Source organism: Callorhinus ursinus, unplaced genomic scaffold, assembly GCF_003265705.2.
Source record: "Callorhinus ursinus isolate GAN/ISIS: 27379988/994484 unplaced genomic scaffold, GSC_fseal_2.0 scaffold39, whole genome shotgun sequence".
In the NCBI taxonomy this organism is placed as follows: Eukaryota; Metazoa; Chordata; class Mammalia; order Carnivora; family Otariidae; genus Callorhinus; species Callorhinus ursinus.
In genome coordinates this window covers 6,635,286-6,663,022 of record NW_027397101.1, presented here as the reverse complement: position 1 = coordinate 6,663,022, position 27,737 = coordinate 6,635,286, and the positions used below count along the sequence as shown (strand labels likewise).

The 27,737-nt window shown below is 39.6% G+C and overlaps 1 protein-coding gene across 1 annotated transcript; it reads left to right on the top strand.

Moving 5' to 3' along the window:
- Positions 1 to 204: 204 nt before the first annotated feature.
- On the top strand, positions 205 to 27,627 carry ZNF367 (zinc finger protein 367). Its single transcript, XM_025851704.2, has 5 exons — positions 205 to 3,092; positions 18,382 to 18,532; positions 21,054 to 21,173; positions 22,339 to 22,477; positions 25,099 to 27,627. The coding sequence occupies exons 1-5, from the start codon at positions 2,679 to 2,681 to the stop codon at positions 25,319 to 25,321; spliced, it is 1,047 nt and encodes a 348-aa protein (XP_025707489.2). The 5' UTR covers positions 205 to 2,678; the 3' UTR covers positions 25,322 to 27,627.
- The last annotated feature ends 110 nt before the right edge of the window (positions 27,628 to 27,737 follow it).

Sequence of the window (27,737 nt, the reverse complement as noted above, 5' to 3'; positions counted from 1 at the left end):
GGAGTTGCCAGGTTACTGTTGATGAAGAGTAGTTTTTAGAAACAGAAAGTCAGTGTCCTGGTTCTGAATAATTTATCTTGCTCGCTGGAGCATGTTAAACAGTAACTATTGGTTGGTTCTTAATTTGTAGGATCTTACTCAACCCATAATTTGAATGTCTATGATGGATATATCACTTTTTCTTTTTACTATTTTTCAAGTATAAAATGGATGTGTTATATTTCCCTTCCAGAAGTACATGGTGCAGTCATTTGGCATTAAATTGTAAAAACATAATTTATTAAGTGAATAATGAAATCAACTTTCAGGTTTCCACATCAACTATTAAAATAATCAAATTGGATTTAACCCCTAAAATTTGAAGGTTTTAAATATGAGAAACAGTTCTCAGAAATATGGGGGTCCCATTTTTCAGTGCCTTCTTCCTTTTGTTCAGCAGACTCAAAGAGGTATAATCCATAGGCAGTTTTCAGAGGCCAGAAAACCTGGCCTCTATATTTCAGTTATTGGGTTATGAGACCTTGGACAAATTTCCTCATCTGTAAAATGGGAATAGTAATAACTACATCACAGAATTGAGAGTAGTAGAATGTAAGTAAATCACGCATCCATATTATTGTATATGTTTATCAGCAGACAAATGCCATTATAGTAGGCCTCCAGGAAATGGTAGCTACAGGCAATTTTATTGAAAAGATACTTTCACTTGGTTCAAAGTGCAATAGATACAAAGAGGTACATGTATCTTTTGAAATCTTTTTCTTAGTCACATATCCCTTTCTTGGAGTCAACTGATATATCAGTTTCTTGTGTATCTTGTTAGAGATATTTTGTATATCTAAAAGTAAGAAATTTATATTCTTTCCCCACTTTTTTTTTTGCAGGAATGAAATTATACAGTTCCATGTTTTCTTTTTTATCACTTGAAATGTATCTTAGAAGTTGTTCATATAGGTTAAATTTGTTTTTTAACAGTTGTGGCTAAATTAATTTAGCCATAGCTGTGTATTTGTGTGTGTCTCTCTTACACGCACTACTCAGCCATCTATTATAGAGACATGTTCCAATTTAATCACCAATTGAAACCCTAACTACTGGATATTCATTCATTCATTCAACAAATATTTATTGAAGGCTTACCATGAGTCAGGCTGGGCCCTGGCAATGTATCAAAGAACAAAACAGACACAGTCACTTCTTTCACATTCTAGTGAAATGTGAGGCTGGACATTCCATTTTGCCCCATCCTTTGCTGCGTGGTGTTTCTGAGCCCCACTGGCGCTCAGTGGGTGTCAGACTAACCCAGTCTTCCAGCATCCCTCTAGTGCGGGGCGGGATCCCTGAGCGAGAACGGACAGAGGAATCTGGAACGACCAGAAAACTCCGCGGCGCCTAGAGCTCCACGCCCATCCAGACGCGGGAATGAAGGCAGGCTCCGGGATGGCGTGAAAACAGCCCCAGAAGGGGGCAGGGGTCCTCGGGGTGTCGGTCCGGGTGTGAGAGCAAACACATGCCTACGTTCATGTCCCCTCCGCACTGTGAGCAGCACATGGGGAGTTCGGAGACCACTTTAATTACGCCATTTATAGAGGGGACATCGAGGCCCGGGAGGGCGAAGGCCAGGGCTGATGCCCACCTCAGCCTGGAGTCGGGGGGGGACGTTGGGGGACGTCAGCGAAGTCAACGGCTGGGCAGACGGAGCCGGCTAGCAAACTAGGCACCTTTGGGCGTCTACTAGAGAGACGAGCAGTAGGAAGGCCTGCGTCCCGCAGAACGGGTGGAGGGAGCCGGGGGCGGGGCGGGCGGCGGGGGCCCGAGCCCTTTAAACTCCGGGCGCGCGGGAACCGCGGCCCAACAGCCACAGGCAGGCGGGGAGGACGGGAGGCGCTGGCAGGCGCGCGCCCCCGCCGGTCAACGACAGCCCCCGGCCTCGCCCCCTCGCCGATGCCCCTCCAATCAGTAACTCTCTCGCCTCCCTCCCCTGCCCGCGCCCCCGACACTGACAACCCGCGCATAAGGACGGCGGGGGCGGGGCTCCTGGCGGGTGTGTCTGGGCCAGTGCCGTTGTCGCGCGCTCCCCCGGAGTTTCGAACGCAGTTGGCCCTCGAGGCAGGAAAAAAAAAAATATAAGAACGGCGACCAATGGCGTGGCAGAAAGGACCCGCGCGCAGGCTCGGCTCCGCCTCACTCGGCTAGAAAGAAGTCCAGGCCCGGCCATTGGCTCGCGCGACCTGTCACTCGTCGCTGCGGCCAGCGGGCAGGGGCCTAGCGGTGATTGGTTCCGCCCAGGCGCGAAATGTAACGCGGGAAAAGCGGGAGCAGTGACCCAGGCGGCAGGTTGTTATTTTCGGGGGCTCGGCGCAGCACGTCCTGCTTTCCTGTCACCGAAAGGCAGGCCGGCCGCAGCTTCCCGCCGCTGCAGCCTGCGTTGGGGAGTACAAAGAGGGGAGGGCGGGCCTGACCCAGGGTTGGGGGTCTGGCGCTGGCCGCGAAGTGCCGACCGAGCCGCTCAGTTCCTTCGCTGGCCGCCGCGCAAGAGGATTCCGGGAAACGTCCGCCAGCCATGAGCCGGCGGGACTGAGCGCCGGCGACTCGGGAGCAGCGCGGGCGAGCGGAGCGAAGGGCCAAACCAGGGCTCAGGGAGTGCGGCTGCCGGAGCTGCGGATCGGGGCCGGGCGATGATCCGGGGCATGGAGGCGCCGATGGCGGACAACCCGCCGCAGCCGCCGCCCGTCATCTTCTGCCACGACTCCCCAAAGCGGGTGCTGGTGTCGGTCATCAGGACGACCCCGATCAAGCCCACGTGCGGCGGCGGTGGGGAGCCGGAGCCGCCGCCGCCGCTCATCCCCACCAGCCCCGGCTTCAGCGACTTCATGGTGTATCCGTGGCGCTGGGGCGAGAACGCGCACAACGTGACGCTCAGCCCCGGGGTCGCGGGGGGCGCCGCCTCGGCCGCCTTGCCCGCCGCCGCCGCCGCCGCCGAGCACCCGGGTCTGCGAGGCCGAGGCGCGCCCCCGCCCGCCGCCTCCGCCGCCGCCTCGGGAGGTGAGGACGAGGAGGAAGCGAGCAGTCCGGACAGCGGCCACCTCAAGGTGAGCAGCGTGGGCGGGCAGGAGGGGCGCGAGGCAGCCAGGGCCCGTTAACGGCGCTGCCCGGGAGCCGGCAGCGCCCGCGGACGCGGCGGGTGGGGCGGGGCCGAGTTTAAAACGTGAGGTCGCTCCGGCCGCGGCGGGGGCGGGTGACAGGACGCTGACGTCACTGCCGCGCGCCAAAAATCGGGTCCCCGCGGGGTGGGGAGGCGGGGCGGCGGTCACGTGACGCTAGCGGAGGGGAGGCGGCTGGCCGGGAGGCGACTCCGCAGCAGGTGCAGTTGAGCGACCGCTCAGTGTGGGGTCGCGGAGGAGGCAGGTCCGCCGCTGTACGAACACTGCTGACCTCTGAGTCTTGTCTGGCCAGAGAGGGATTGGAGGAGCTGCGGGCCTTCAGCTGTTCCTCTGGGTGCAGGAAGGGAGGGGTTTGCGTAGATTCTGCTCCATCAGTGCAGATACCCCGGCCCTACAGAGATGGCCTGCAGAGATGGCCGAAGAGCGAGAAGGGACTTAGGGGAATCTTAGAAGTTGGGCCTTCTCTGCCTCTCATTCATTCAGCGTACTACTTTGCTAGTTCCTGAGAGCACACAGTGGACTGGGACGCTGTTGTCGTTAACCTCGAATTGCTCGCACTCTAAGACTGTTTAGAGCTGAGCAAGATGTGACTACCTGGTTTTGGTTCAAGTCTACATTTTACGGATCGGGTGACTAAGCCTTACAGGGATTGGTGAAGGGGCCTCCCCAAGGTCACACAGCTAGGTAGTGGGAGAGAGCTGGGACTACGGTCGAGTTTTTGTGGCTCCTGATCCTGAAGCATGTATTCAGAGTGCCTCTCTGCTGACATACAGTTATCTCTATAGACTGTAAGCTCCTAGAGGGCAGGCATCATTTTTCTCTGGAAGACTGTTCAACTTTAATACCGCACATTCTAAACGCTGAATAAAAATGCTTGGTAAATATTTGTGTAATTAATGAATTGTGTTAATATAAGATTAATATTCAGGTTCTTTGTTAAATGGTTATGTCAGATAAGCAGTTGACTAAAGATAAAACAAGTAAATCAGTGGATAAGTGCCTATATTGGTAATACTGTATCTATAAATTGAAACAAGTTTACATGCAGTAGCAAAGATGTTGAAACTCCATGTGTTTTGAGCCCTGAGGAAATTGATACACACTTTGTTACTAGTGGCATTATTATTAACTACTGTATATATATTATAACTACAAAGTTATAAAACTGTGCTTTGACACCCTTTCAACTCTTGAAGGGGCACTTCAGTAAAAATTTGAAACAGTAGAAATTTGAAAAGACAAGCAGTGGAAATATAACAGTGCTGAGTGAGTTTCTGAAGGAAACAATCACTGCTGCTGTCACTAGGTAGCAAGATGGGATCAAGTCCCGCATCGGGCTCCCTGCTCCTCGGGAGCCTGCTTCTCCCTCTGCCTCTCTCTCTCTCTCTCTTTCATGAATAAATAAATAAAATCTTAAAAAAAAAAAGATGGTTTAGTAGTCTAGATATTTTCCTGTGTTAACATACTTAGCCTTTAAAAAAATTAGGTTTTATAGTTAAGAATAATAATGGCATACATGCACAAATAATTGTGGAAGATTTTACATTTATTATTTTGTTAATAATAACAATCTAATTTTGGGTTATCCCAGAAGATTAATATAATAGATAAATGAAATTTACAGGTATGTTCTTTTTGGCCTAAAAGAGACTTATCTTCACAAACCTTGCATAAAAGTTGCTCACACACTGCATGGGTTTGAATTTTAATTCTTCTGTTGTCTACCTCTTTTCAGAGGTAAAATAATACTAGAAATTATGAAGAATATGAAAAAGTGAAAAGGCTGTTTTGTATTTCATTTTTTTCTCCTCACAGTCATATTTCAAAATTATTAGATGAATTGATTTTAACTTGTCCTTTAGTTAATGAAGAAATCCAACTACAGCTCCAAAAATTCATTCATTAAGCTTTCCCATCTTGAGGGGAAAGGTCTGGAATATACTTTTATTTAAGGATGTTAACCAGTTTCATTTGTGATCAGTATACTCTAGGCTACAGATAGAGGGTTTCATCCCCCTTTACTTCGTTTTGTTTCTCTAAAGTACTTGTAGTTCTTTATCTCTACATGCATCGTGGGTGAATTGTGCTGACTGAATCCGTTTACTTTATGGAAAGATGGGAGACCAGTAACATGTTTCCCCCTAGCCCCTTTTCTCAGTATACAGGTTAGAGGCAGTAATGGCTGTGAATTTAAGGACAACATTTGTGTTTGTTTATTGTCTGTTCGTTGCCACTGCTCCCAGGGGAGATGTTAACATCTGAGACCCTCACATCAAGTGTCAGCTCTTACTTGCTCCCTTGTTTGTTCCTGCCCTACGCTGCCTCCCCTGCCTGTGGGGAGAACAGGCGTCATCTACCAATTTATTTTGGCCCTTCATCACAAGATTGCTTAGTACTGTCGGGGTATAATTATATATTAGCACTATCTTCTCTTCGTTTGTAGAATTCCAGGAGGGGCGGAAGGGAGCAGGACTAATTTCTCTCTGCTATAGGTTATTTCCAAGCCTCTGCACCTTGTACCCTCTCTACTCAGACTATGTTCACGAGGTTACTTCTTCACTGTGGGACCTGTGTGGTTCGGCTTCTCTGTGCATGGCCTCAAATACCATTCACTTTTCAGGACTTGCCAGCTGCCTATCCCACCCACCCTTTCTGTCACCTGAACACTGCACATAGTCTTACAAATAGCAGATTAGTACATATAATTTTGATCAGCACCATGTTAAACATGTTAATATAGTAGCAACCATTTATTGCCTGGCATAACAAAATGCTGGATTCTGTGTTGAGTGTTTTGAATTCTTTAATTAATTTATCTTGTTTACCAGATGAACAAGGAGGAATTAGAGAAAAGAATCCCCAAGATTAAGTTTAGTTAACATCATATGGTAAATGGCAGAACTGATTGGAACCTTCCAGAGCCCTTGTTCTTAATCCCTACATGATATTGCTCCTCTATATATCATGTGTGAATTGACTTTAGGGGTTTACTTATTATTTTTATAGTACCTAGCTGATGAAAGCAGATTTATGAAATGCACATTATTTACACCTATATGTATCTCAACTGAAATGCTTTATGAGGATACACAAAATACAGCAGACAAATGCAAATTAAGACTCAGAAAGTTGTACAGATAGGTCAAGGTGGGGGATAGAATGAGGAAGCAGATATGAAAGCCAAAGGATATTTGGATCTAAACCTGAATTTGAGGGGCGCCTGGGTGGCTCAGTTGTTAAATGTCTGCCTTCAGCTCTGGTTATGATCCCAGGGTCCTGTGATCGAGCCCCGCATTGGACTCCCTGCTCCACAGGAAGCCTACTTCTCCCTCTCCCACCCCCCCTGCTTGTGTTCCCTTTCTTGCTGTGTCTCTCTCTGTCAAAAAATAAAATCTTAAAAAAAAAAAAACACCTGAATTTGAAAAGGGAAATGTGATCAATTACATTTTTTTCATTTTCTTGTCAAGGTACATATGCCTTCCTCTGAGACCTATTTTTCTTTTCCTTCTAGGTTGTGTTTGTGCATTTTATTTAAATTTTACTTTGTATAAAAATGTGACAAGGACTTTTAGTTTTTTTGGTCATCACATGAATACCCAGTTTGAATATAACTTTTAAAAAATTTTTTTTTAAAGATTTTATTTATTTATTTGACAGAGAGAGGCACAGTGAGAGAGGGAAAACAAGCAGAGGGAGTGGGAGAGGGAGAAGCAGGCTTCCCGCCGAGCAGGGAGCCCGATGCGGGGCTCGATCCCAGGACCTGGAATCATGACCTGAGCCGAAGGCAGACGCTTAACAACTGAGCCACCCAGGCGCCCTGAATATAACTTTTTCTAAAATCTCGGTAAATGTACATTATTCAAAGTGGCTTAAGAAATAACCCAAATTTTATTAAATAACTTTTTAAAGATAGTTATTGACATTGAAAACTCAAAACATTTATCATGTATGATTTCAGAAAACACTTTGAAAATCACTAATCTACCTTCCAGTGGTACTAAAATTCTGTCTGAAAAATTTACCAAAGTATGCAAATATTTTTGGCAGTTTAATCATTTTGCTTCTTTCTAGTAGCTTATTTCACAGTAGTTGCCACATAATAGAATGTGTTGCATTTTTTTTTTTAAAGATTTTATTTATTTATTTGTCAGAGAGAGAGAGAGAGCACAAGCAGGGGGAGCGGCAGGCAGAGGGAGAAGCAGGCTCCCTGCTGAGCAAGAAGTCCATGTGGGACTCGATCCCAGGACCCTGCAATCATGGCCTGAGCTGGAGGCAGATGCTTTTTTTTTTTTTTAAAGATTTTTTTTTTTTAAAGATTTTATTTATTTATTTGAGAGAGAGAGAATGAGAAAGAGCACGAGAGGGAAGAGGGTCAGAGGGAGAAGCAGACTCCCTGCTGAGCAGGGAGCCCGATGTGGGACTCGATCCCGGGACTCCAGGATCATGACCTGAGCCGAAGGCAGTCGCTTAACCAACTGAGCCACCCAGGCGCCCTGGAGGCAGATGCTTAACCAACTGAGCCACCCAGGCATCCCTGTGTTGCATTTCTTGTTCGCTTTACTTTCTCTTGTGAACCATCAAGCTGTCCTGACAAGATTAGTGTGTCAGACTACAGGTATACTTGATTGCTGATGAGTTAGTTAACACTCTGTTATTGTCAAAATTTACCTAGAAACATGGCTTTATTGCTAAGGCCAAAATGAAAAGAACCTTCTTTAAGTAACACAGCTTATTGTTGTATGTATGGTTAAAAGATGCTCTTTATTCACTTGTTTAGGGCATGAGATGATTACTTGCCTTACTTAATTTTCTCAGTTGAAATGATAAACTCAGTGAAGCCTTACCTGTATCTGGCTAGGCTGTTGTATTATATTGTATTTTTTTAGCTCTCTTTCTCATTTGGAAAATGCACTGGGAAGCAAATTGTTAACTTTTAAAATAGTCAACCCCCCCCATTAAACATGCTTGAAAATAGTTTTTTTTTTTTTTACTAGAAACACAAAATAGTAATGGATAACCAAAAAATTTTGATATTAACTAATCAGTTATTTCAAAGTATAATAGAAACAACAGTATGTTTTTATGTATTTAAAAATACTGGGAGGGGTGCCTGGGTGGCTCATTTGGCTTAGCGTCAGACTCTGGGTTTCAGCTCAGATCCTGATCTCAGGGTTATGAGATCGAGCCCCAAGTTGGCTCCACGCTCAGCGAGGAGTCTGCTTAGGTTTCTTTCCCTCTTCCTCTCCCGGCGCTCTCTCTCTCTCTCTAATAAATAAACAAAATCTTTAAAAAATACTGGGAAAAGATTCTTTCATGGCACAGGAGTTGTAACATTAAGGTTTTTTTTTTTTTTTTAAATATAATTAACCTACAGTGTTATTAGTTTCAGGTATACACTATAATGATTCAACAACTCTATACATTTCTCAGTGCTTATCAAGATAAGTGTAATCTTAATCCCTTTTATCTATTTCACCCATCCTACCTACCTCCTGCTGGCAATGACCAGTTCGTTCTCTGTATTTAAGAATCTGTTTTTTTGTCTTTTTTTTCTTTGTTATGTTTCATAAATTTCACATATGAGTGAAATCATATGGTATTTGTCTTTCTCTGATTTACTTAATTTAATGTTATGCCCTCTGGGTCCATCCATGTTGTTGCAGATGGCAAGATTTCGTTCTTTTTAATGGCTGAGTATGTTCCATTTTGTGTGTGTGTGTGTGTGTGTGTGTGTGTGTGTGTGTAAGACATCTTTATCCATTCATCTGGATAGACACTTGATTTGCTTCCATATCTTGGCTATTGTAAATAATTCTGCAATATACATAGGTGCATATATCTTTTTGAATTAGTGTTTTTGTTTTCTTTGGTTAAATATCTAGTAGTGGAATTCTTGGATCAGATGGTAATTCTATTTTTATTTTTTTGAGGAGCTTCTGTACTATTTTCCACAGTAGCTGCACCCATTTGCATTCCCACTAATAGTGTTCCTTTTTTTCTTCATCCATGCCAACACTTGGTATTTCTTGTCTGTTTGATTTTAGCCATTCTGACAAGGGTAAAATGATGTCTCACTGTGTTTTTAATTTATATTTTCCTGATGAATAGTGATGTTGAGCATCTTTTCATTTGTCTGTTGGCCATTTGTATGTCTTTGGAAAAATGTCTAAACAGGTTCTCTGCCCATTTTTAATCAGATTTTTTTGGGGGTATTGAGTTTATTAAGTTTCTTATATATTTTGGATAGTAACCCCTTATTAGATATATCATTTGCAGATATCTTTTCCCGTTCAGTAGGTTGCCTTTTGGTTTTGTTGATGATTTCCTTCATTGTGCAAAAGCTTTTAATTTTGGTGTAGTCCCAATAGTTTAATTTTTCTTTTGCTTCCCTTGCCTTAGGAGACATATCTAGAAAAATGTTTCTATAACCACTGTCAAAGAAATTACTGCCTATGTTTTCTTCTAAGAATTTTATAGTTTCACGTCTCACATATAGGTCCTTAATACATTTTGAGTTTATTTTTGTGTATGCTGTAAGGAAGTGGTCCAATTTCATTTTTTTTTGCATTTGCATTTTTATGTATTTAAAAAATATTAGGAAAAGATCCTTTCATGGCAGAGGAATTATATCACTAAGGTTTTTAATTAACCTGATTTCATGTTTCATTTCTTAACAGGATCACCTGCTATTTTTATGAATCTTAGATTATTTATTTATTCTGCATTTTACATTTTTAAAACAAGATTTAAAGGAATTATATAAACATAACCAGCAACAATCCAATTATTGTGGCTCAATAAATGATGGAAATGAATTCTCCAATTTTACTCCTGGTTAGATCTTTTTTTGCTAACTCTGGGTTAACAGTTTTAGCAAGCAAGACTAGAGCTAAATGTAACTAGTGAGAATCAAAGCCAAGAAGTAAAGGTGAAGGTGAAAGTATTTGAAAACAGCCAATAATTGCTGCAAGTAGATTTGCTATTTTGGACTTAAACATGAGTAAGTCAAGGTCCAGGGCCTTGCCAATTCCTAGCTTCATTATAAATGGAAACTCCTTTTTTTTTTTTTTTAAAGATTTTATTTATTTGAGAGAGGGAGAGTGAGAGAGAGGGCATGAGTTGGGCGAAGGGCAGAGGGAGAAGCAGACTTCTTGCTGAGCAGGGAGCCTGATGCGGGGCTCGATGCTGGAACTCCAGGATCATGACCTGAGCCCAAGGCAGACACTTAACCAACTGAGCCACCCAGGCGCACCATAAATGGAAACTTCTTAAAGAGTTATATAATGTTGAGGAAAGACATCAATTATGTATCTCTTTTGGCAATTTCAGTATCAACAAAGAATTGATGAGATTTTTATCCTGTCAACAAATACTTATCAACAAAGTGTGTGGGGCACCTGGGTGGCACAGTCTTAAGCGTCTGCCTTCGGCTCAGGTCGTGATCTCGGAGTCCTGGGATCGAGCCCCACATCGGGCTCCTTGCTTGGTGGGGAGCCTGCTTCTCCCACTCCCTCTGCCCCTCCCCTGCTTGTGCTCTCTCTCTTTCTCTGTGTCAAATAAATAAATAAAATCTTTAAAAACAACAACAATAAAACCCCAAAAGACAAAGTGCCTTAGTCAGTTAGTTTAAACTAAAGCGTGCTGTAGAATACAAACTTAAAAATCCCAGTCTCAGCCTATTCATGGTTCATGTTATATGTCTTGGGTGGGTTGACTGCAGGTATGTGCCTTGTCCTATTTATTCTGGGACCCAGAAGGAACATCCCCTACCTGGGACATTTGGTTCTCAAGGCAGAGAGAAAAGAGAGATGAAAAGGAACCATGTGATGGCTTTTAAGGCTTTTGCTTATATACATATAATTTCCACTCACATTTTATTGGCCAAAGGAAGTCATGTGGTCAAATTCGCCTCATTGGTACCCACACAGAGTGAGACAGGGGCAGTGAATATTTTTACAGTGTTATGTGCTGTAGTGCCTTTCCACGTTGCTTTTTTTTTCTTGTGGTGGCAAAAAATGTAACAAAATTTACCATCTTAATCATTTTTTGGTGTTAACTATATGCACATTGTTGTGTAACAGATCTCAGGATCTTATTAATCTTGCAAAATTGAACTCTATACCCATTGAACTCCCCTTTCCTCTCTCCCCACAGTCCCTAGCAACTACCGTTCTATTTTCTGTTTCTGAGAGTTTGGTTAATTCTACCTTATATAAGTGGAATCATATGGAATTTGTTTGTGGTGTGTGTGTGTGTATGTATTTTTTTGTAATGGCTTATTTCAGTTAGCATGGTGTTTTTAAGGTTCATCATGTCATAGCACCTGGCAGGATTCTTTTTTTAAGGCTGAATAATTTTCCATTGTATTGTATATGCTACCTTTTCTTCATCCATCTGCCAATGTACATTTAGATTGCTTCCATCTGTTGATTGTTATGGAAATAGATTTTAATATCTAAGAATTTTTTAAACATGACTTATCCTATAAGATAACTCATCCGTGTTGAGATTGGGCTTTTCTTTCAAAGTGAAAATTGACTGAATGGATTTTTCCTGGAGCTTATTGTTATCCATCAAGGTTTTGGCCTGATGTTTGTAAGCATTTGGAAGACTTTAGGTTTTTTATATTGCAGGCAGTAAAAGCATCTTCATTTTGGATGTAGTTGTACATAATCCTTTTATCATTTTTCATGTAACTTGTATGTGTAAAATTTAACCTAACCTGGAAAATGAGAAAGACTTTTTTTCAAGTGCATGTTTATTTTAGGTTAGTTCTAGATGTATGGAAAAGTTAAGATAGTACAGGGTGTTCCCATAAATCACATATCCAGTTTTCACATTGCTAACACCTTATATTAGCATGGAATATGTGTTACAATTAATGAACCAAATTGATACATTGCTTATTGACTAACATCCATAGTATATTCAGATTCCTTAGTTTTTAAGCAAAATTGAGGTGAAATTCACATAACATAAAATTAACCATTTTAAGGTGTAATTAAGTGACATTTAGTAATTCACAATGTTGTGCAACTACCACCTACATATTTTCATTACCTCCAAAAATTTTTTCAAAACATTTTCATTACCTCCAAAGAAAGCCCTGTACTCATTAAGTAGTTACTCCCTATTCCCCACCACATGCAGTCTCTGGAAACCAATCTGTTTTCTGTCTCTATGCACTTAACTACCCTGGATATTTCATTACATGGAATCATACAATATGTGGCCTTTTGTGTCTGGCTTCTTTCACTTAGCATACTGTTTTTGAGGTTCATCTACCCTGTAGCATATATCATTTCTATTGCTGATTAACATCCATTGGCTGTGTATATATATATATATGACATTATACCACACTTCAAATTATTTTTTCCATAGTGGCTGAACCAATTTATATTCTCATTAGCAATTTTTGAGGACTCCAATTTCTCTACTTTTTTGCCAAAAACTACTTTTATTTCCTATTTCTTTGTTTTAGTATAATCTAGTTGGTGTGAAGTGTCTTACTGTCCTTTTTTTAAAAATTAATTTTTTTGGTCAAGCTTTATTGAGATAATTGACCTCATTGATTTTGATTTGCATTTCTTTAATGATTTTGGGCATCTTTTCTTGAGCTTGCTGCCCATTTGCATAACACCTTTGGAGAAATTCCTATTTAAGATTTTTACCCATTTTTTAAAAAAAGATTTATTTATTTATTTTGGAGGAGGGGAGGGCAGAGGGAGAAAATCTCAAGCAGCTCCCCGCTGTGCACAGAGCCCGAGATGGGGCTTACTCCCACCACCCTGAGATCAGGAGTCCAATGCTTAATTGACTGAGCCACCTAGGCACCCTGATTTTTACCCATTTTTAAGTTGGGTTTTTTGTCTTTTTGTTGTTGAATGTTAAGAGTTCTTAAAATATCCTGGATACTAGACCCTTATCAGATATATAATTTGCAAAGATTAATCTCCTGTTCTGTAAGGTTGTCTTTTCACTTTCTGGAGAATGTCCTTTGACATGCAAATATTTTGTAACTTTAAGGCCAGCTTATTTATTCTTTTGATGCTTATGTTTTTTTTTGTTTTTTTTTTGTTTTTTAAAGATTTTATTTATAAATAAATAAATTGATTTTATTTATTTCTAAACAGAGAGAGACACAGCGAGAGAGGAAACACAAGCAGGGGGAGTGGGAGAGGGAGAAGCAGGCTTCCTGCGGAGCAAGGAGCCCGATGTGGGGCTCGATCCCAGGACCCTGGGATCATGACCTGAGCCGAAGGTCGGAAGGTAGATGCTTAATCAACTGAGCCACCCAGGCACCCCGATGCTTATTTTTTTTTTTTTTGATGCTTATGTTTTTGATGCCATATTTGAGAATCCATTGCCACATCTAAGCTCATGAACATTTATCCCTGTTTTCTTTGAAGAGTTTTAGAGTTTTAGCTCTCACATTTTGGTTCATGATGCACTTTAATTTTTTTTTTAAAGATTTATTTATTTTAGAGAGTACATGTGAGTGGGGAGAGGGGCAAAGGCAGAGACTCCTCAAGCAGGAGGTCATGACCTGAGCCGAAACCAAGAGTTGAATGCTCAACTGACTGAGCCATCCAGGTGCCCTGGTAAATTTTTTTTTGTTTATTTATTCATTTAATTAATCTCTGTATCCAGTGTGGGGCTCAGACTCACTATCCTGAGATCAAGAGTTGCATGCTCTTCTGACTGAGCCAGCCAGGCACCCCTTGAGTTATTTTTTTAATATCATGTGAGGTAGGGATCCAACTTCATTCTTTTGTATGTAGAAATGCAGTTATCTCAGAACCATTTGTTGAAGAGACAATTCTTTACCCATTGAATGTTCTTGGCACCCTTGTTGAAAATAAGTTTGCCGTAGATAAGGACTATTTCTTGCCTCTCAATTCTGTTTCACTGGTCTACGTGTCTTTCCTTATGCCAGGACCACACTATCTTGATTGTTGCTGCTTTGTAGTAAGTTTTGAAATATAGACATGTGTGTCCTTCTGCTTTGCTCTTTTTAAATATTGTTTGGTTATTTGGAGTCTCTTGTAATTTTATATGAGTTGGAGGATCACTTTTTCCATTTCTGAAAAAAAAAAGCCTTTGAATTTTAATAGGGATTGCACTAAATCTGTACATCACTTTGGGTAGCATTGTTATCATCTATTAAGCCCTCTGATCCAAGAACTGTATCCCCTAAGTTTTGATAATATTGTGTTTTTGTTTTCATTTGTGTCAGGGTATTTTTGAATTTTCCTTGTGATTTCTTCTTTGACCCACTGGCTGTTCAAGACTGTGTTTAATTTTCACCTACTTGTGAATTTTCCATTTTTCTTTTGGTTTTTTGATTTATAGTTTCATTCCATGTTTGTCACAGAAGATATTTTGGATGATTTCAGTCTTGTAAAATTTATCAGTACTTGCTTTTGGCCTAACATACGGTATTTCCTTGGGAATATTCCATGTGCGCTTGAGAAAAATGCATATTTTGCTGTGGAGTGTTCTGTATATGTATTAGGTCTAGTTGGCTTGGGGTGTTGTTCAAGTCTTCTATATCTTTGTTGACCTGTCTGGTTGTCCTATCTATTATTAAAAGTGAAAGTCTCCACCTATTTTGACCTCTAGATTCTGTCAATTTTTGCTTCATACATTTTGGGGGCTCTGTTGTTAGGTGAGTGAGTGTTTATAATTGTTATCCCTTTTTTCATCCTTTCTCTCTCTCTCTCTCTCTCTCTCTCTCTCTCTTAAAATAAGCTCTAAGCCCAAGGTGGGGCTTGAACTCACCACCCTGAGATCATGAGTTGCATGCTCTTTTGACTGAGCCATCCAGGAGCCCCTCCATCCTTTCTCTTTTAACCTATTTGTGTTTTTGGATTTAAAGAAGTCTGTTGTAGGCAGCATATAGTTGGATCATTTTTTTAAAAAAATCAATTTTGCTAATTTCTACCTTTTAATAGGCAAATTTAATCTATTTACATTTAAAGTGAATACTGTTAAGGAAGAACTTACTTTTGGTATTTTGTTATTTGTTTTGTATATGTCTTATACCTATTTGGTTTCTCAATTCCTCTCTTACTGCCTGCCTTCTTTGTGTTTATTTTGTTTTATTTTTTGTAGTATACTATTTTCATTCTTGTTTCCTCTTTTGATTTTTAGGTTTTTTTTTTTTTTTAAGCAATGACCCTGGGAATTTCAATTAATCTCGTAGACTTAAAACAATCTATTTTTAATTAGGACCACCTTAGCTACAATAGTGTACAAAAACTCTGCTCCTATGCAGCTCTATCTGTCCCTCTTTGTTATAGTCACAAATTACATCTTCTTATATTATGTTCCCATTAACATGGATTTGTAATTTTTTAAATACATGTGACATTTATTTTTTCTTAAAAAGTTTGTTTATTTATGTAATCTCTACCTCCAACATGGAGCTTGAACTCACAACCCTGAGATCATGAGTCGAATGCTCCTCTGATTGAGCCAGCCAGGTGCACCTGGCATTTATTTGTCTTTTAAATTATATAGGAGAAAAAGAGGAGTTATGAGCCAAAAATATAACACTTTTGGCATTTGTATTTACTTATGTAATTACCTTTATCAGTGTTACTTATTTCTTTGTATGGCTTTGAGTTTCTGTCTAGTGCCCTTTCATTTCTGCCTGAAGAACTCCCTTTCCATTTATTGTAGGGCAGGTCTACTAGCCATGAACTCTCTCAGCTTATGTTTATCTGGGAATGTCTGAATTTATTCTTCATTTTTGAAGGATAATTTTGTTGGATGTAAGATTACTGGTTGACTTTTGTTTAATTTCAGCACTTTAAACATGTCATCCTACTGCTTTCTATAGTTTCTCCTGAGAAATCAGCTGTTAATCTTATTGAGGACTCCTTGTGCCTGATGAATTGCTTCTCCTGTTTTCAAGATTCTCTGCCTTTTGTCTTTTGACATTTTGACCTACTGTGTCTCAGTGGGTATCTTTCTTTGTGTTTATTCTTCTTGAAGTTCATTGAGCTTCTTGGATGTTTAGACTTATATCTTACCAAATTTGGGAAGTTTTCATCCATTATTTCTTCAAATATTCTTTCACCCATTTTTCTTTTGCCTTCTGGGTTTCTAATGATGTGTATGTTGGTATGCTTGATACTGTGGTCTGAGTGTTTGTATACCCCAAAATTTGTGTGATAAAATCCTGACCCTCAAAGATGATGGTGTTAGGAGTTAGAGCCTTTGGGAGGTGCTTATGTCATGAGGGTGGAGTCCTCTTGAAGGGGATTAGAGCCTTTTTGAAAAAGGCTCCAGAGAGCTCCAGTGTGAACACACAGCTAGAGGGTGCCAGCCAGGGCCCTCACCTGACCACACTGGTGCCTTGATCTTGGCTTCCTAGCCTCCAGAACTGTGAGAAATACATTTCTGTTGCTTCTAAGTTACCCAGTCTGTGGTATTTTGTTATAGTAGCCCAAATGGACTAAGATACTTGATGTCCTACAGGTGTCTTAGGCTCTGTCCATTCTTTTCTCTTTCAGTTCCTCAGACTGGATATTTTCAATTGACCTGTCTTCAAATTTGTTGATTCTTCCTGACAGTGAAATCTGCCATTCAGATTCTCTAGTGAATTTTTTCATTTCGTTTATTGTAAGTTTTAGCTCCAGAATCTCTATTTGGTTTCTTTTTATAATTTTTTTTAAGATTTATTTATTTATTTTAGAGAGAGAGAGAGAGTGCGAGCAGGAGAAGGGGCAGAAGGAAAGAATCTCAAGCAGACTCCCTGCCGAGTGCAGAGCCTGATGTGGGGCTTGATCTCAAGACCGGGAGATCATGACCTGAGGCAAAATCAGGAGTTGGATGCTCAACCGAGTCACCCAAGCACCCCTTTTAATTTGTTTCTTTATTGTTATTTTCTGTTTATTGAAAGTGTTCTCCTGTTTTTCCTTTTGTCCTTTGTCCATGGTTTCCATTACCTCTCTCGGCATATTTGAGACTGTTCATTTAAAGTCTTTGTCTAGTAAGACCAGTGTCTACTTCCTCATGGTCTGTTTCTATTAATTTCTCCTGTGTATGGACCATACTTTTGTTTCTTTACATGTTTATAACATTTTGTTGAAAATGGGATGTTTTGAATATTGTAATGTTGTGACTCTGGAAATCAGATTCTTCTCCTTCCTCAGAGTTTTTGTTGTGTGCTGCGGGTTGTAGTTATTTGTTTTGTGAATTTTTCAAACTATTTTTATAAACTCTAGTCTTTGTTGTATTTGTTCTCTAAATTTCTGTTTCATTAGCTTGTAGTCAGCTTAACATTGCTAGAGATTTTCTTGAATGCCTGGAGCCAAAAATTGAAAGGGAAGAAACTCCTGACTGCAGAAATGGCTCTGTGTTGTAGCTCTCCTTTAATGCTTAGACTCATTACAGCTCTGCCTTAGTCTTCATTTCCTGCTTGTGCCTAGCAGAGGACCAGTCAGAGGTGAAAGCTTAGGGTCTTATGGGTCTGTTCTGAGCCTGCTTCCTGCCCTGGCTAAGTGTGTGGCTTTCTAAATTTTTATCTTTAGGATATCAGGGCACTTTTCAATGCACTAATTTCCCAAAGAAACTCTCTCTCCAGCTTTACCTCCCAGGCTTTTGATGTGTCCTTTTGTCTCAATTGAAATCTTTTGCCCCAGGGGACAGTAACTTAACTCTTGGCCTTAAAAAGTTTTTGAGCAATGCCCTCTGTTTAACTGCTTTTTGCCCAAGGAGAGTTCTAAGTTAGGTAAAACAAAAGACAAACACTTTGTGTCAGTTCTTCAAGTAGCCCTCAGACAGGTCAAGACAGACAAACACAAGTCTTTTAGAATCAGGTCTGCTTCGCTGTCTCTGTAGCCAGGGACTAAGTTCCCATATTGAGAATGAAGGCTCTTTAAGACTACTGTGGGCCACAGGGAGAGGCAAGGGCAAGCAGTAAAAATGCTGCAAAGCTTTCCTACTGTTTCAAATTGCCTGTTTCTTGGTTCAGTGTTGACTGAGTTGCTGTAAATCTCTAACTATTTTCTGGAGTTGTAATAAAGGTGATTTTGACAGTTTGCTCAATTTTTCAGTGATCTGTGGTGGGATGGGCCTTTGGAACTACCTACTCTACCATGTTCACTGATGTCACTCAAGAATTTAAAAAATGATTTATTATGATATTTTACTTTAATGAGTGGGTCCAAGAAATTACATTAATGTTTATACAAACTGTTAATAGGATGGAATCCGACGTGGTAGACCCAGAGCAGATACTGTCCGGGATCTAATAAATGAAGGAGAGCATTCATCCAGCAGAATCCGTTGTAACATCTGTAATAGGGTGTTTCCACGGGAGAAATCACTCCAGGCTCACAAAAGGACTCATACAGGTAAGTTGAGTAGAAGTAATATTTAAAGCCGATTTGATTTTGGGCCCATAAATTAATATTTTAGTTGCTTTATATTTTCTTATTGTGAAGTTTTTTCAAACAGGCATTGTATAGTCCATTTCTTTTTTGTAGGAAGGAATGGTTTTCTTAACATTGATACCATGTGACTTCTAAAGGTATCATGGTAATTAATCTAGTTGTCATAGGAATGTTATTGCTAAATTTAGTTCTATCATTCTACCTACCTGAATTTTACTTGATATGCCCTTCAGTTAAAACTGATTTGTAGGTCAAATACTAACACACTATGTGTCAAGTCAAGTGTTTTAGCAGAATTTCTAGAATCCTTAGTGTGCCATCAGAATGTTTGACCTAGCTATCTAATCTGAAGTGAAGTATAATTTTTCAGAATTAAATGTACTGTAGGTAGCTATCCCAGGACTATCATATCTCTCTTTGTGTGGAGAAACTATACTTATATTATAAATACCATAGAGAGAGCAAAGAAATAACAGAGGGGCCCTTGTTCTTTCCATAGAGAAAGTTGGCCCCAGAAGAAGGAGCCTTTTGGTTCTAATAATGGTATTTAATAATTTACAGATGAGGACACTGAGGCACCAAAAAAGCAATGACCACTGCCTTATAACCTCCCACACCCTTGAGTCTAGGGTGATGCTGGCCAATACAGTAGCACATGTGGCTCTTGAGCACTTGAAATTTGGCTAGTCTAATTGAGATGGGCAACATGTGTAAAACATGCTTAGTATGAAAAAGAGTAAACAATGTCCTTAATGACTTTGATATTGATTACATATTGAAATTATAATATTTTAGATATATTGGGGTAAATAAAATGTTTTCAAAATTAATTTCACCTGTTTCTTTTTGCTTTTGTAATGTGGTTACTAGAAGTGGTTCACATTATATTTCCATTGGGCAGTACTGGTCTAGAGTTTGGGCTTTTAAGCCTTAGTTGCCTATTGTTTTCCACTGTGTTTATGGTCACCACCCAGTTTTTGTTTTTGTTTTTGAAAAGATACATTTTAGTAATATGCTAGAATATAGTTTTCTTAGTTAAATCCCTGAAAAAGGTTTAATTTTGAGTTGTTATAAACTAAGGTGGCCAAGAGGTTTTGACTTTAGGTACCATTCAGTAAAACCACTACTAACTGAAATATCTGGTTTTGAGAATTTTCAGATTTTTTTCAATCTAATTAGTCTGAAATACCGCCAGATAACTGGTTCAGAGGCCATAAAGTATGTGTTGCCACTGTAGATAAGGTTCAGGACTCTTTGGCATAATGATAAGATTCCCGAGTCTCAGGCCTGATCTATCACCAGTCTACCATATGTCACCCCAATACTTTCAGGCCTTGGCCTGCTATGCTGTATGCCAGAGAACTGAGCCCAAGATCTGCATGGTATGGCTAAGCCCCAGTATGTAAATGCTTTGTCAGAAACTTTTCTCTTACTATTTTAAATACCCCCCCATATCCTGTATTTTATTAATTTGTGTTTAACTATCACAATCATTTACTACATTTCTAAATAATGAGAAACTAGGGAGGATTTGTTACTGTTCTTTGAATCATATAGGAAGGACCTGTGCATAGTTGTTGATCAAAGAATGGTTTTTCAAAAAATAATAAGTTTAATTATAGTTGAACAATATTTTTAGTCACTTTCTCAACCCTAGCCCTGTGTTGTATGTATGAATTGCAGTGGAGTACAAAGTATTATACATCTTTGTATCAGGAGAGTACCAGGGTACATAAATAACAGTGGTTACTGATTCGTGAAGGGATACATATTGCAATTACTTGGAGGTAGCAGGGAGGTAGGAGGAATCTCACTGAGAACCTACAGCGCTGGGAAGATCTGAACGGGCAGAGAAGATTGGATTTCCAAGTAGAATGAGATGAGGACCAGCCTTATGGAATGAATCTCAGGAGTGAAGTAAAGATAAACACCGCCCTCTAACCCAGTAGCTACAGTAGAGGTATTAGGGGACCAGTGAAAGCAGATCATTTTCACTTGTTCAAGGGGTGTCGTAGGGTTTGAAGTGATTTAGGGGGTAGTTCATATGACAAAAGCAAGTGTTCCGTGTCATTCACTCCAGAAGTACTGTACAGGGAATAGAGCGGGCAGCGAGGGTTCCTTCTGGGTGGGAGGGGCTGCCAGTCTGACCGGGGAAAGTTGCAGTGGGAAAGCAAGAGTGGGAGAGCTAGTGCTTGGATAATGGGGAGAAAAATGACCGGATAAGCCAAAGATAACGTTAAGGCTTTCAAGCCGGGAACCTAAAAAGTCAAGGCCCAAGGACATTATTCCAGTGCCTCCCAGTGGAGAGCTGCTCGGTAGCTTAGAAGTGATGCTGTTAGCACCAGCACTGCGGCTTTGACATGAGACACCGTGACATGTTTGATTGTTAGGAGTCACAACCTATATAGAGGTTGATTCTCTCTGTCCCTTCCTCTTCTCACCGTATTGTCTCAGAAATAATACATAATATTTGTCTACTTAGGCGAGAGACCCTATCTGTGTGACTATCCAGACTGTGGAAAAGCCTTTGTTCAAAGTGGACAGCTCAAAACACATCAGCGTCTTCACACCGGAGAGAAACCTTTTGTTTGTTCAGAAAATGGTATGGTGTTAGGACTTAAGTTTATGTAAGAACTGGCTGTGAGTTAAAAGTTAAAATATCTTTTACTTGAGGTTTTTTTAGGAGGAGAGCTTTTGATGTAAATTTTATAAAACATCCTAAGCTCTCTTTCTAAATTGTGATCCATGCTCATTTTCTGGGAAATGATTGATTTTTAAATAAAATATTCTTTTTAGATTAAAATCTTCAGGGGCAGTTAAAAATAGTATATTCAGGAGGCACCTGGCTGGCTCAGTTGGCAGAGCATGTGGCTCTTGATCTTGAGGTTGGGAGTTTGAGCCCCGTGATGGGCAGAGAGATTACTTAGAAAAATAATAATATATTCAGTTAGAGGTGGTAGAAAGATCTATAAAAGTAAATACAGCCTTTATAGTAGGCTTTTATTTTGGTTTTAAACTTTTTAACTATTAAATTGAAGGAAACACTTCATTGTCTAAATTTTCAACAAAGGGGGAAATTTTCCACTTTACTGCCACTGTTAGTAATTTCTTACCACTTTTCTTAAGTGATTTTCTAAATCTCCTATCAGAATTTCTTGAGGTGTTTTCCTTATGCACATTTTTACATAGTTATAGCTGAAATTCAGTATAGGTTTGTGCTGTTGCTCTGTGGTTCTCTTGGTTGTTGTCAGTTGTTACAAATGTCTACACTCTTTTCTCCAGAAACCAATATTACACTGTATGTTAACCAACTAAAATTTAAATTAAAACAGAACAAAACAAATGTTTACACACTTTTATTTGCTTAAGCATATGTACAATGATTGCCTCAATGTTGGATATTGAAATTTGTTTTTAAAATTTGTTCGTTGCCAACAAAGCTGAGGGGCATGGCTTCCTCCGTAAAGCTTTGTTCATCTTACGGGATGTTTCCTTCCAATCGATTCCAAGAATGGAATTCTTAGGTCAGAGGTTTTGACCATTTTTGCTAATAAATCACTTTCTGGTGGGGTTGATGCCTTTGTGTTGCCATGACTAAGAGGTGAAGGAACTGCTTCCCCTTAGGGTGGTTTTTTCCCTCCTCCAAGTTATAGAATGCTAAATCCCATGGTTTTAATTTACTTTTCTTGGATACCAGGGAAACTGAACATTTTCCATGTCTGCTGGATGTCCAGATTCTGATAAGTGTTTCCCTCTATGTTTTGAAGGCTGCCTAAGCAGATTCACCCATGCAAACCGCCACTGTCCGAAGCACCCTTATGCCAGGCTGAAACGAGAGGAGCCCACAGATGCCCTCAGTAAGCACCAGGCTGTGGACAACCAGGCTGCTGCCGAGTGGTTGGCAAAGTAAGGTTCTCCCTGCACTCCGCTGCAGAATTCCGCCCAGCGCATGGGTTGATGTTGGGAGCTTCGACAGTTCTCTCATTTTAAATAAGTTGCTTTTATACACATTTTATAAAATAACTTGAAATGGTGCTTTATTTCCTTAAGCCACAGAATTGTTAGGAGTGGCACGAGGATCTGGTGTGTGATAGAAAACAAATACATGATATTAATTAGTCTGAGTGCCCAGCCCACAATTTATTTTAAAAGCAAGAATTTTCCTCATTTTCTAAGAATGTTTTGTATGTTTTTGTATTATTCCACAGTGCAGCCTCTCTTCATTTTCTTTGTATTAGATATGTGCTGATTATTACTGGGATATAGGCTAGAGGTTCTTCTAAAGTAAAGTTCTACAAAGCACCCAGTTTAAATTTTTTTTTTTAATGGCAACAAGGGGGCCAGTATAAAAAAATTTCTCTAAAGGTATCTTGATTTAAGTAGTCATTTATTGTGTACAAACTAGCATCAGCTCTTTGGGACCCTCCCTACTTCTTCGGGTTCCTCTGCACTTAGGATCAAGTCTGGAATCCAATCCCTCTGCCGTGGCTCTGCCTCCCTCTGGCAACGCAGCTCCTGGGCCTCCTGTTTGTCAGCCCCACTCTCAGTGGGGCTCCCAGGTCTCTGCTCCCTGCTCCCTCTGCGCACAATGCCGCTTTCCTCATCATTTAGCCACTCTGCTCTTTCTTCATTTCTTCCCGGGGTTGAACATTGCTTCAGCAAGTCCTTCCCTAACCTGCTCACTAACCCCCAGAACAAACAAGGTTAGACCAACTTAATAGATGCTTTTACAGCACACTGTGTTTTCTCTTTCAAAACCTTCATCACACATTTATTTGTTCAGTGTCTATCCTCCCTGCTGGACCGGAAGCTCCACTTGGGGAAGCATTATGTTTGTCTTGTTTACTGCATCACTTCCTCCCTCCTTCTTCCTCCTGCCTGGCCTCCACCACCCCATTAACTCTAATTTTGTCCAAGTCAGAAACTTCTTGGTCATTTTGCCTTCATCTCCCTTTCTCCTATCTGCTCAGTGACAGACTGGTGGATTCTACTCAGTGTAAAGTCTAAACCCTTTGTTATGGCATTCAAAGTCCTTGATTGCCTGGTGCCAGCTGACCTTGCTAAGCTTCTTTGCTGTTCTCTGTTCCTAGTTGTCCTTGAAGTGACACTGAACTATTTGTATGTCTTTTTTTATACCTTTGAGTATCGACCAAATTTTTCCAGTTTGAGATGTCTGGATTTCCTGAAATCTAGTAGTTGTATTATTTTTGTGTGTGTAATTTTAAAAACAGCTTTACTGAGGTACAATTGATACAACGATAGATTCTATACATTTAAAGTGTACAATTTGATATGTTTTGACATATGTGTACACCTGTGAAACCATCATCACAATCAAGATGGTGAACATATCCATCACTTCCAAAAGTTTCCTCGTGCCTCTTTGTAACTCATCACTCCTGCCCTTCCCTGCTTTCTTGTTCCTCAGACAACAGCTTTCTGTTACTGTAAACTAGTTTGCATTTTCTAGATTTTTATACGAATGGAGTCATACAGTATGTACTTCTGTTGTCTGGCTTCTTTTACTCAATGTAATTATTTTGTAATTCAACCATGTTGTTGACTGTATCAATAGTTTATGCTTTTTTTTTCCCCCCAGTTTAGTTTTTTTTTTTACTTGAGGTATAGTTGGCACACAATGTTACATTAGTTTCAGGTATACAACATAGTGATTTGCCAAGTCTATACATTATGTTTGTTCACCTCAAGTGTAGCTACCATCTGTCACCTTACAACCCTAGGTTCATTCCTTCTTACAATGTAATCCATTGTATGGATACACCTCAGCCTATTTGTTCATTCACCTGTGGCTGGGCATTTGAGTTGTTTTTGTCTATTATAAATAAAGCTATGGTGTTAATATACAGGTCTTTGTATGGGACATTTTTGTATGGAGTGCTACTGCTCTTTAAATATGCCTTTCTTCACTTACCTAAAGGTGGAACATTTTTTCTAGGAAATTATCAGTTGGCTATGTAATAGAATAATGGTGCTGCCTCATAAATTTTTGAATAAGCTGTGTGTGTTACAGATACTAATCTGTCATATTTTGTGGGTTTCAAGTTTCTCATAGTTAACTCTGTCAGAAGTCACCATCCCTCTGTGAATAGGATAAATAGGTTTCTAATGGTTATTCTACTTTTTAAAAGTTTATTTCTTTACTGAGGTGTAATTGACATATAACGTTTGTTCTACTATTGTGTATTTTACTGTAGTCCACTTCACATATGATCTTAAAGGCAGCTGTTGTTTATTGGCGAAAACCCTTGACTAGAGAATGGAGTAGAAGACCCAGAACTGCCAATTTTTGATTTTTGGAAATCTGAGCAAGTCCCTCAATTTCTTGACCTTGAACTTTTTCCTCTATAATAGGAAATACATGTAATGTATGGGAAATTATTTTATAGCTTTATAAAGTAAAATGCAGAAAAGGTAATACTGTGGTGAAGAACCTGTTCTCAAAAGAAAAATCAAACATTTGAAAAGGTCGTGTGTACATACAGCTAACGTACGTGTGTTTCATACAGGTATTGGGAAACGAGAGAGCAGCGCGCCCCCACCTTGAAAGGAAAACTCGTTCAGAAGGCCGATCAGGAGCAGCAGGACCCTCTGGAATATCTTCAGTCCGACGAGGAGGACGATGAGAAGCGCGGTGCCCAGCGCCGGCTGCAGGAGCAGCGGGAGCGCCTGCACGGAGCCCTTGCTCTCATAGAGCTCGCCAACCTGACTGGAGCGCCACTCCGCCAGTAGCCTGGACACTGACTCTTCCACTGTACAAAAGTACTGCCCAGCATACTTAAAAAGTAGATCCTTGGGCATAAGCTAAGCACCTTATTTGCTTATCATAGGCTGCTATTCTGTAGAAATTTATGAAGAATGTCATTGCCCCATAACATGGGGTAAGAGAGAATTGCACTTTTTTTATATGGTAATGGATTTGTTGTAAAGTTTAAAATATTTTGTAAATATGGGACTTTTAGTACAGGGTAGAAAAAGACATATTGTGGGAAGCTAGATTTTGCAAGTTTAATGCATTCATTGGAAGCAGTTCTCACAGGAAGCACTTTCTGAATAAGACACTTATATGAAAAAACAGAATGGTACATGTAGCCAAAGAACGTTGAAATAGATTATTTATAAGATCATTTTTAACAATGTATATTAGTATGTTTAACAATACTGTAAACACTGAAGCAAGCCAGAAAGTATAAGATATGTGTGTAAGATATGTATTTTTAAATTGCAAAATAGTGTGCCTATTGAGAAGTGGAAAACTGACTATTTTGGAAGATGTTCTAAGTTATGGACTTTGGAAGAGAAGAGATTTTTGAGGATCTTGGTAAGATGCACAGTAGTTGAGAATTTTCAGAATTGGAGTAATATCAGTCTTATTCTATCTTTCTGAGGCTTTACAACTCACTATGATGTTTAGGTTTGAAAAGCACTTGGCATCCCTATTATGTTAACTTGGGAACTTTTTGCACATTGCATATTTCTCATTTGCTGAAAATAAGTGATTAATCTTGCAAAGTCTAGGTAACTTGGTAATTGGTTTTGTTTTGTTTTGTTTTTTAATATTATGGGCCCTGTAATGAGATTTGGCACTTGGATTTTTATTGATAAAAGGGACACCTACAGGGTGGTTTTGTAGTGAACTGTTTTAGATCTTTTGTTAGCAAACACTAAATTTTAATTGTACTGCTTGTTTAGAATTATTAGCAAATGGAAGCCTCTTATTTATATTTTCAGTGCATAAAGCCACCTTCTTGCTTTACTTCAGAATAACATGCCAAGCTATTTTGTGTTCACTAAATTTAGTTATCAGTTAAACACTGCAGAAAATATTAGCTACTCAAATAAGTAGGTTTCTGGAATAGTTTCAACTGCAAGTGTGTTAACTTGTGTGGTGGTTTTAAGCCATTTTTCCAAATAGATGAAGTTTTTAAATACCACTTTATATACTGAAGCATGAACAGAAAAATCAAGACCTGAGCAGTTCACCTCCTTTATGTGTAGGCATAAACCTCCACCATTTAAACTTTGTTTAAGCAGAAATTTAATTTGATAGATTGCTTAATTGGAGTAAACCTCAGAGTAATAGAGGGAAGTATGGGCTCTTCAGCGCTTTTTTTTTTTCTTTTTGAAGTAGTAGCCTACGGATGTAGTTTAAACATTATCTAAAATGTAGGCTTTATCCAAAAATTCCAGCGTGTTGCAGTACACAGGTAGTTTAAAATGTGTAGCCATGGGGAAGGGGTGGTATGTAAATGTCTTGGAAAGAAGCAAAAGTGTGAAAGATGATAGTAACAAATAATGTGTATGAATGAGGACATACTTTAAAAATGTAATTCCTCTGTACAGTAAATTACAAATCTTGAGGGATTCTTTTTTGTAATAAGAGAATTTATATTTGTAATGGTCTAAGAATTTTGTTTGTAATCTGGTATATAGAATTTTAACTTGCAGCACTTATAAACACAGTAAGAGAGACTGTAGCATCAGAATTTTCATGGTTTAGGTTTCATCATTTTCTCTAGAATTTTTCCTCTCAAATATAACTTAAATGAACTATGAAAAGCAACACTTATCAGTCTTGGGGAATTTAAAATTTGATGAACTTACCTAAAGAAGGAAGGGCAGTAAAATTGTATTAAAAAATACAAATACTTCCCAATTCATGGATAATAAAATTTAAGGCCTTCAAAAGTAAGGGTTTTTGTTTTTTTCTGGTCAGCCTTTGTCAACTATAATAGTTATATTCACAAACATTTTTTATTTGTATAATTGGAAGTTTAAGAAATTATTACAATTACTATAGAAATATTTAAAATGTTCTTTTTTGATATAAGCTATATACTTGGATGAAATAGAGTGGCATCTAAAATTTGAGGTGTGTTAAGACTGCTTTTTGTTTTAAAAATGTGGTTTACATTCAAATTTTTGAAGTGTTTTATGCTTCAGATGGCTCAGTTGTAGTTTGGCAGAGATAACAGCATAAGAATAAAGATGCTGTAATTTTAAAAGATGCTTTGAATAAAAATTTATTTTAATTTACAGTTTAGAGTACATGTTCATTCTTTTTTTTTTTTAAGATTTTATTTATTTGAGAGAGACCACGAGGACAAGCAGAGGAGGAGGGAGAAGCAGACTCCCCCCTGAGCAGGGA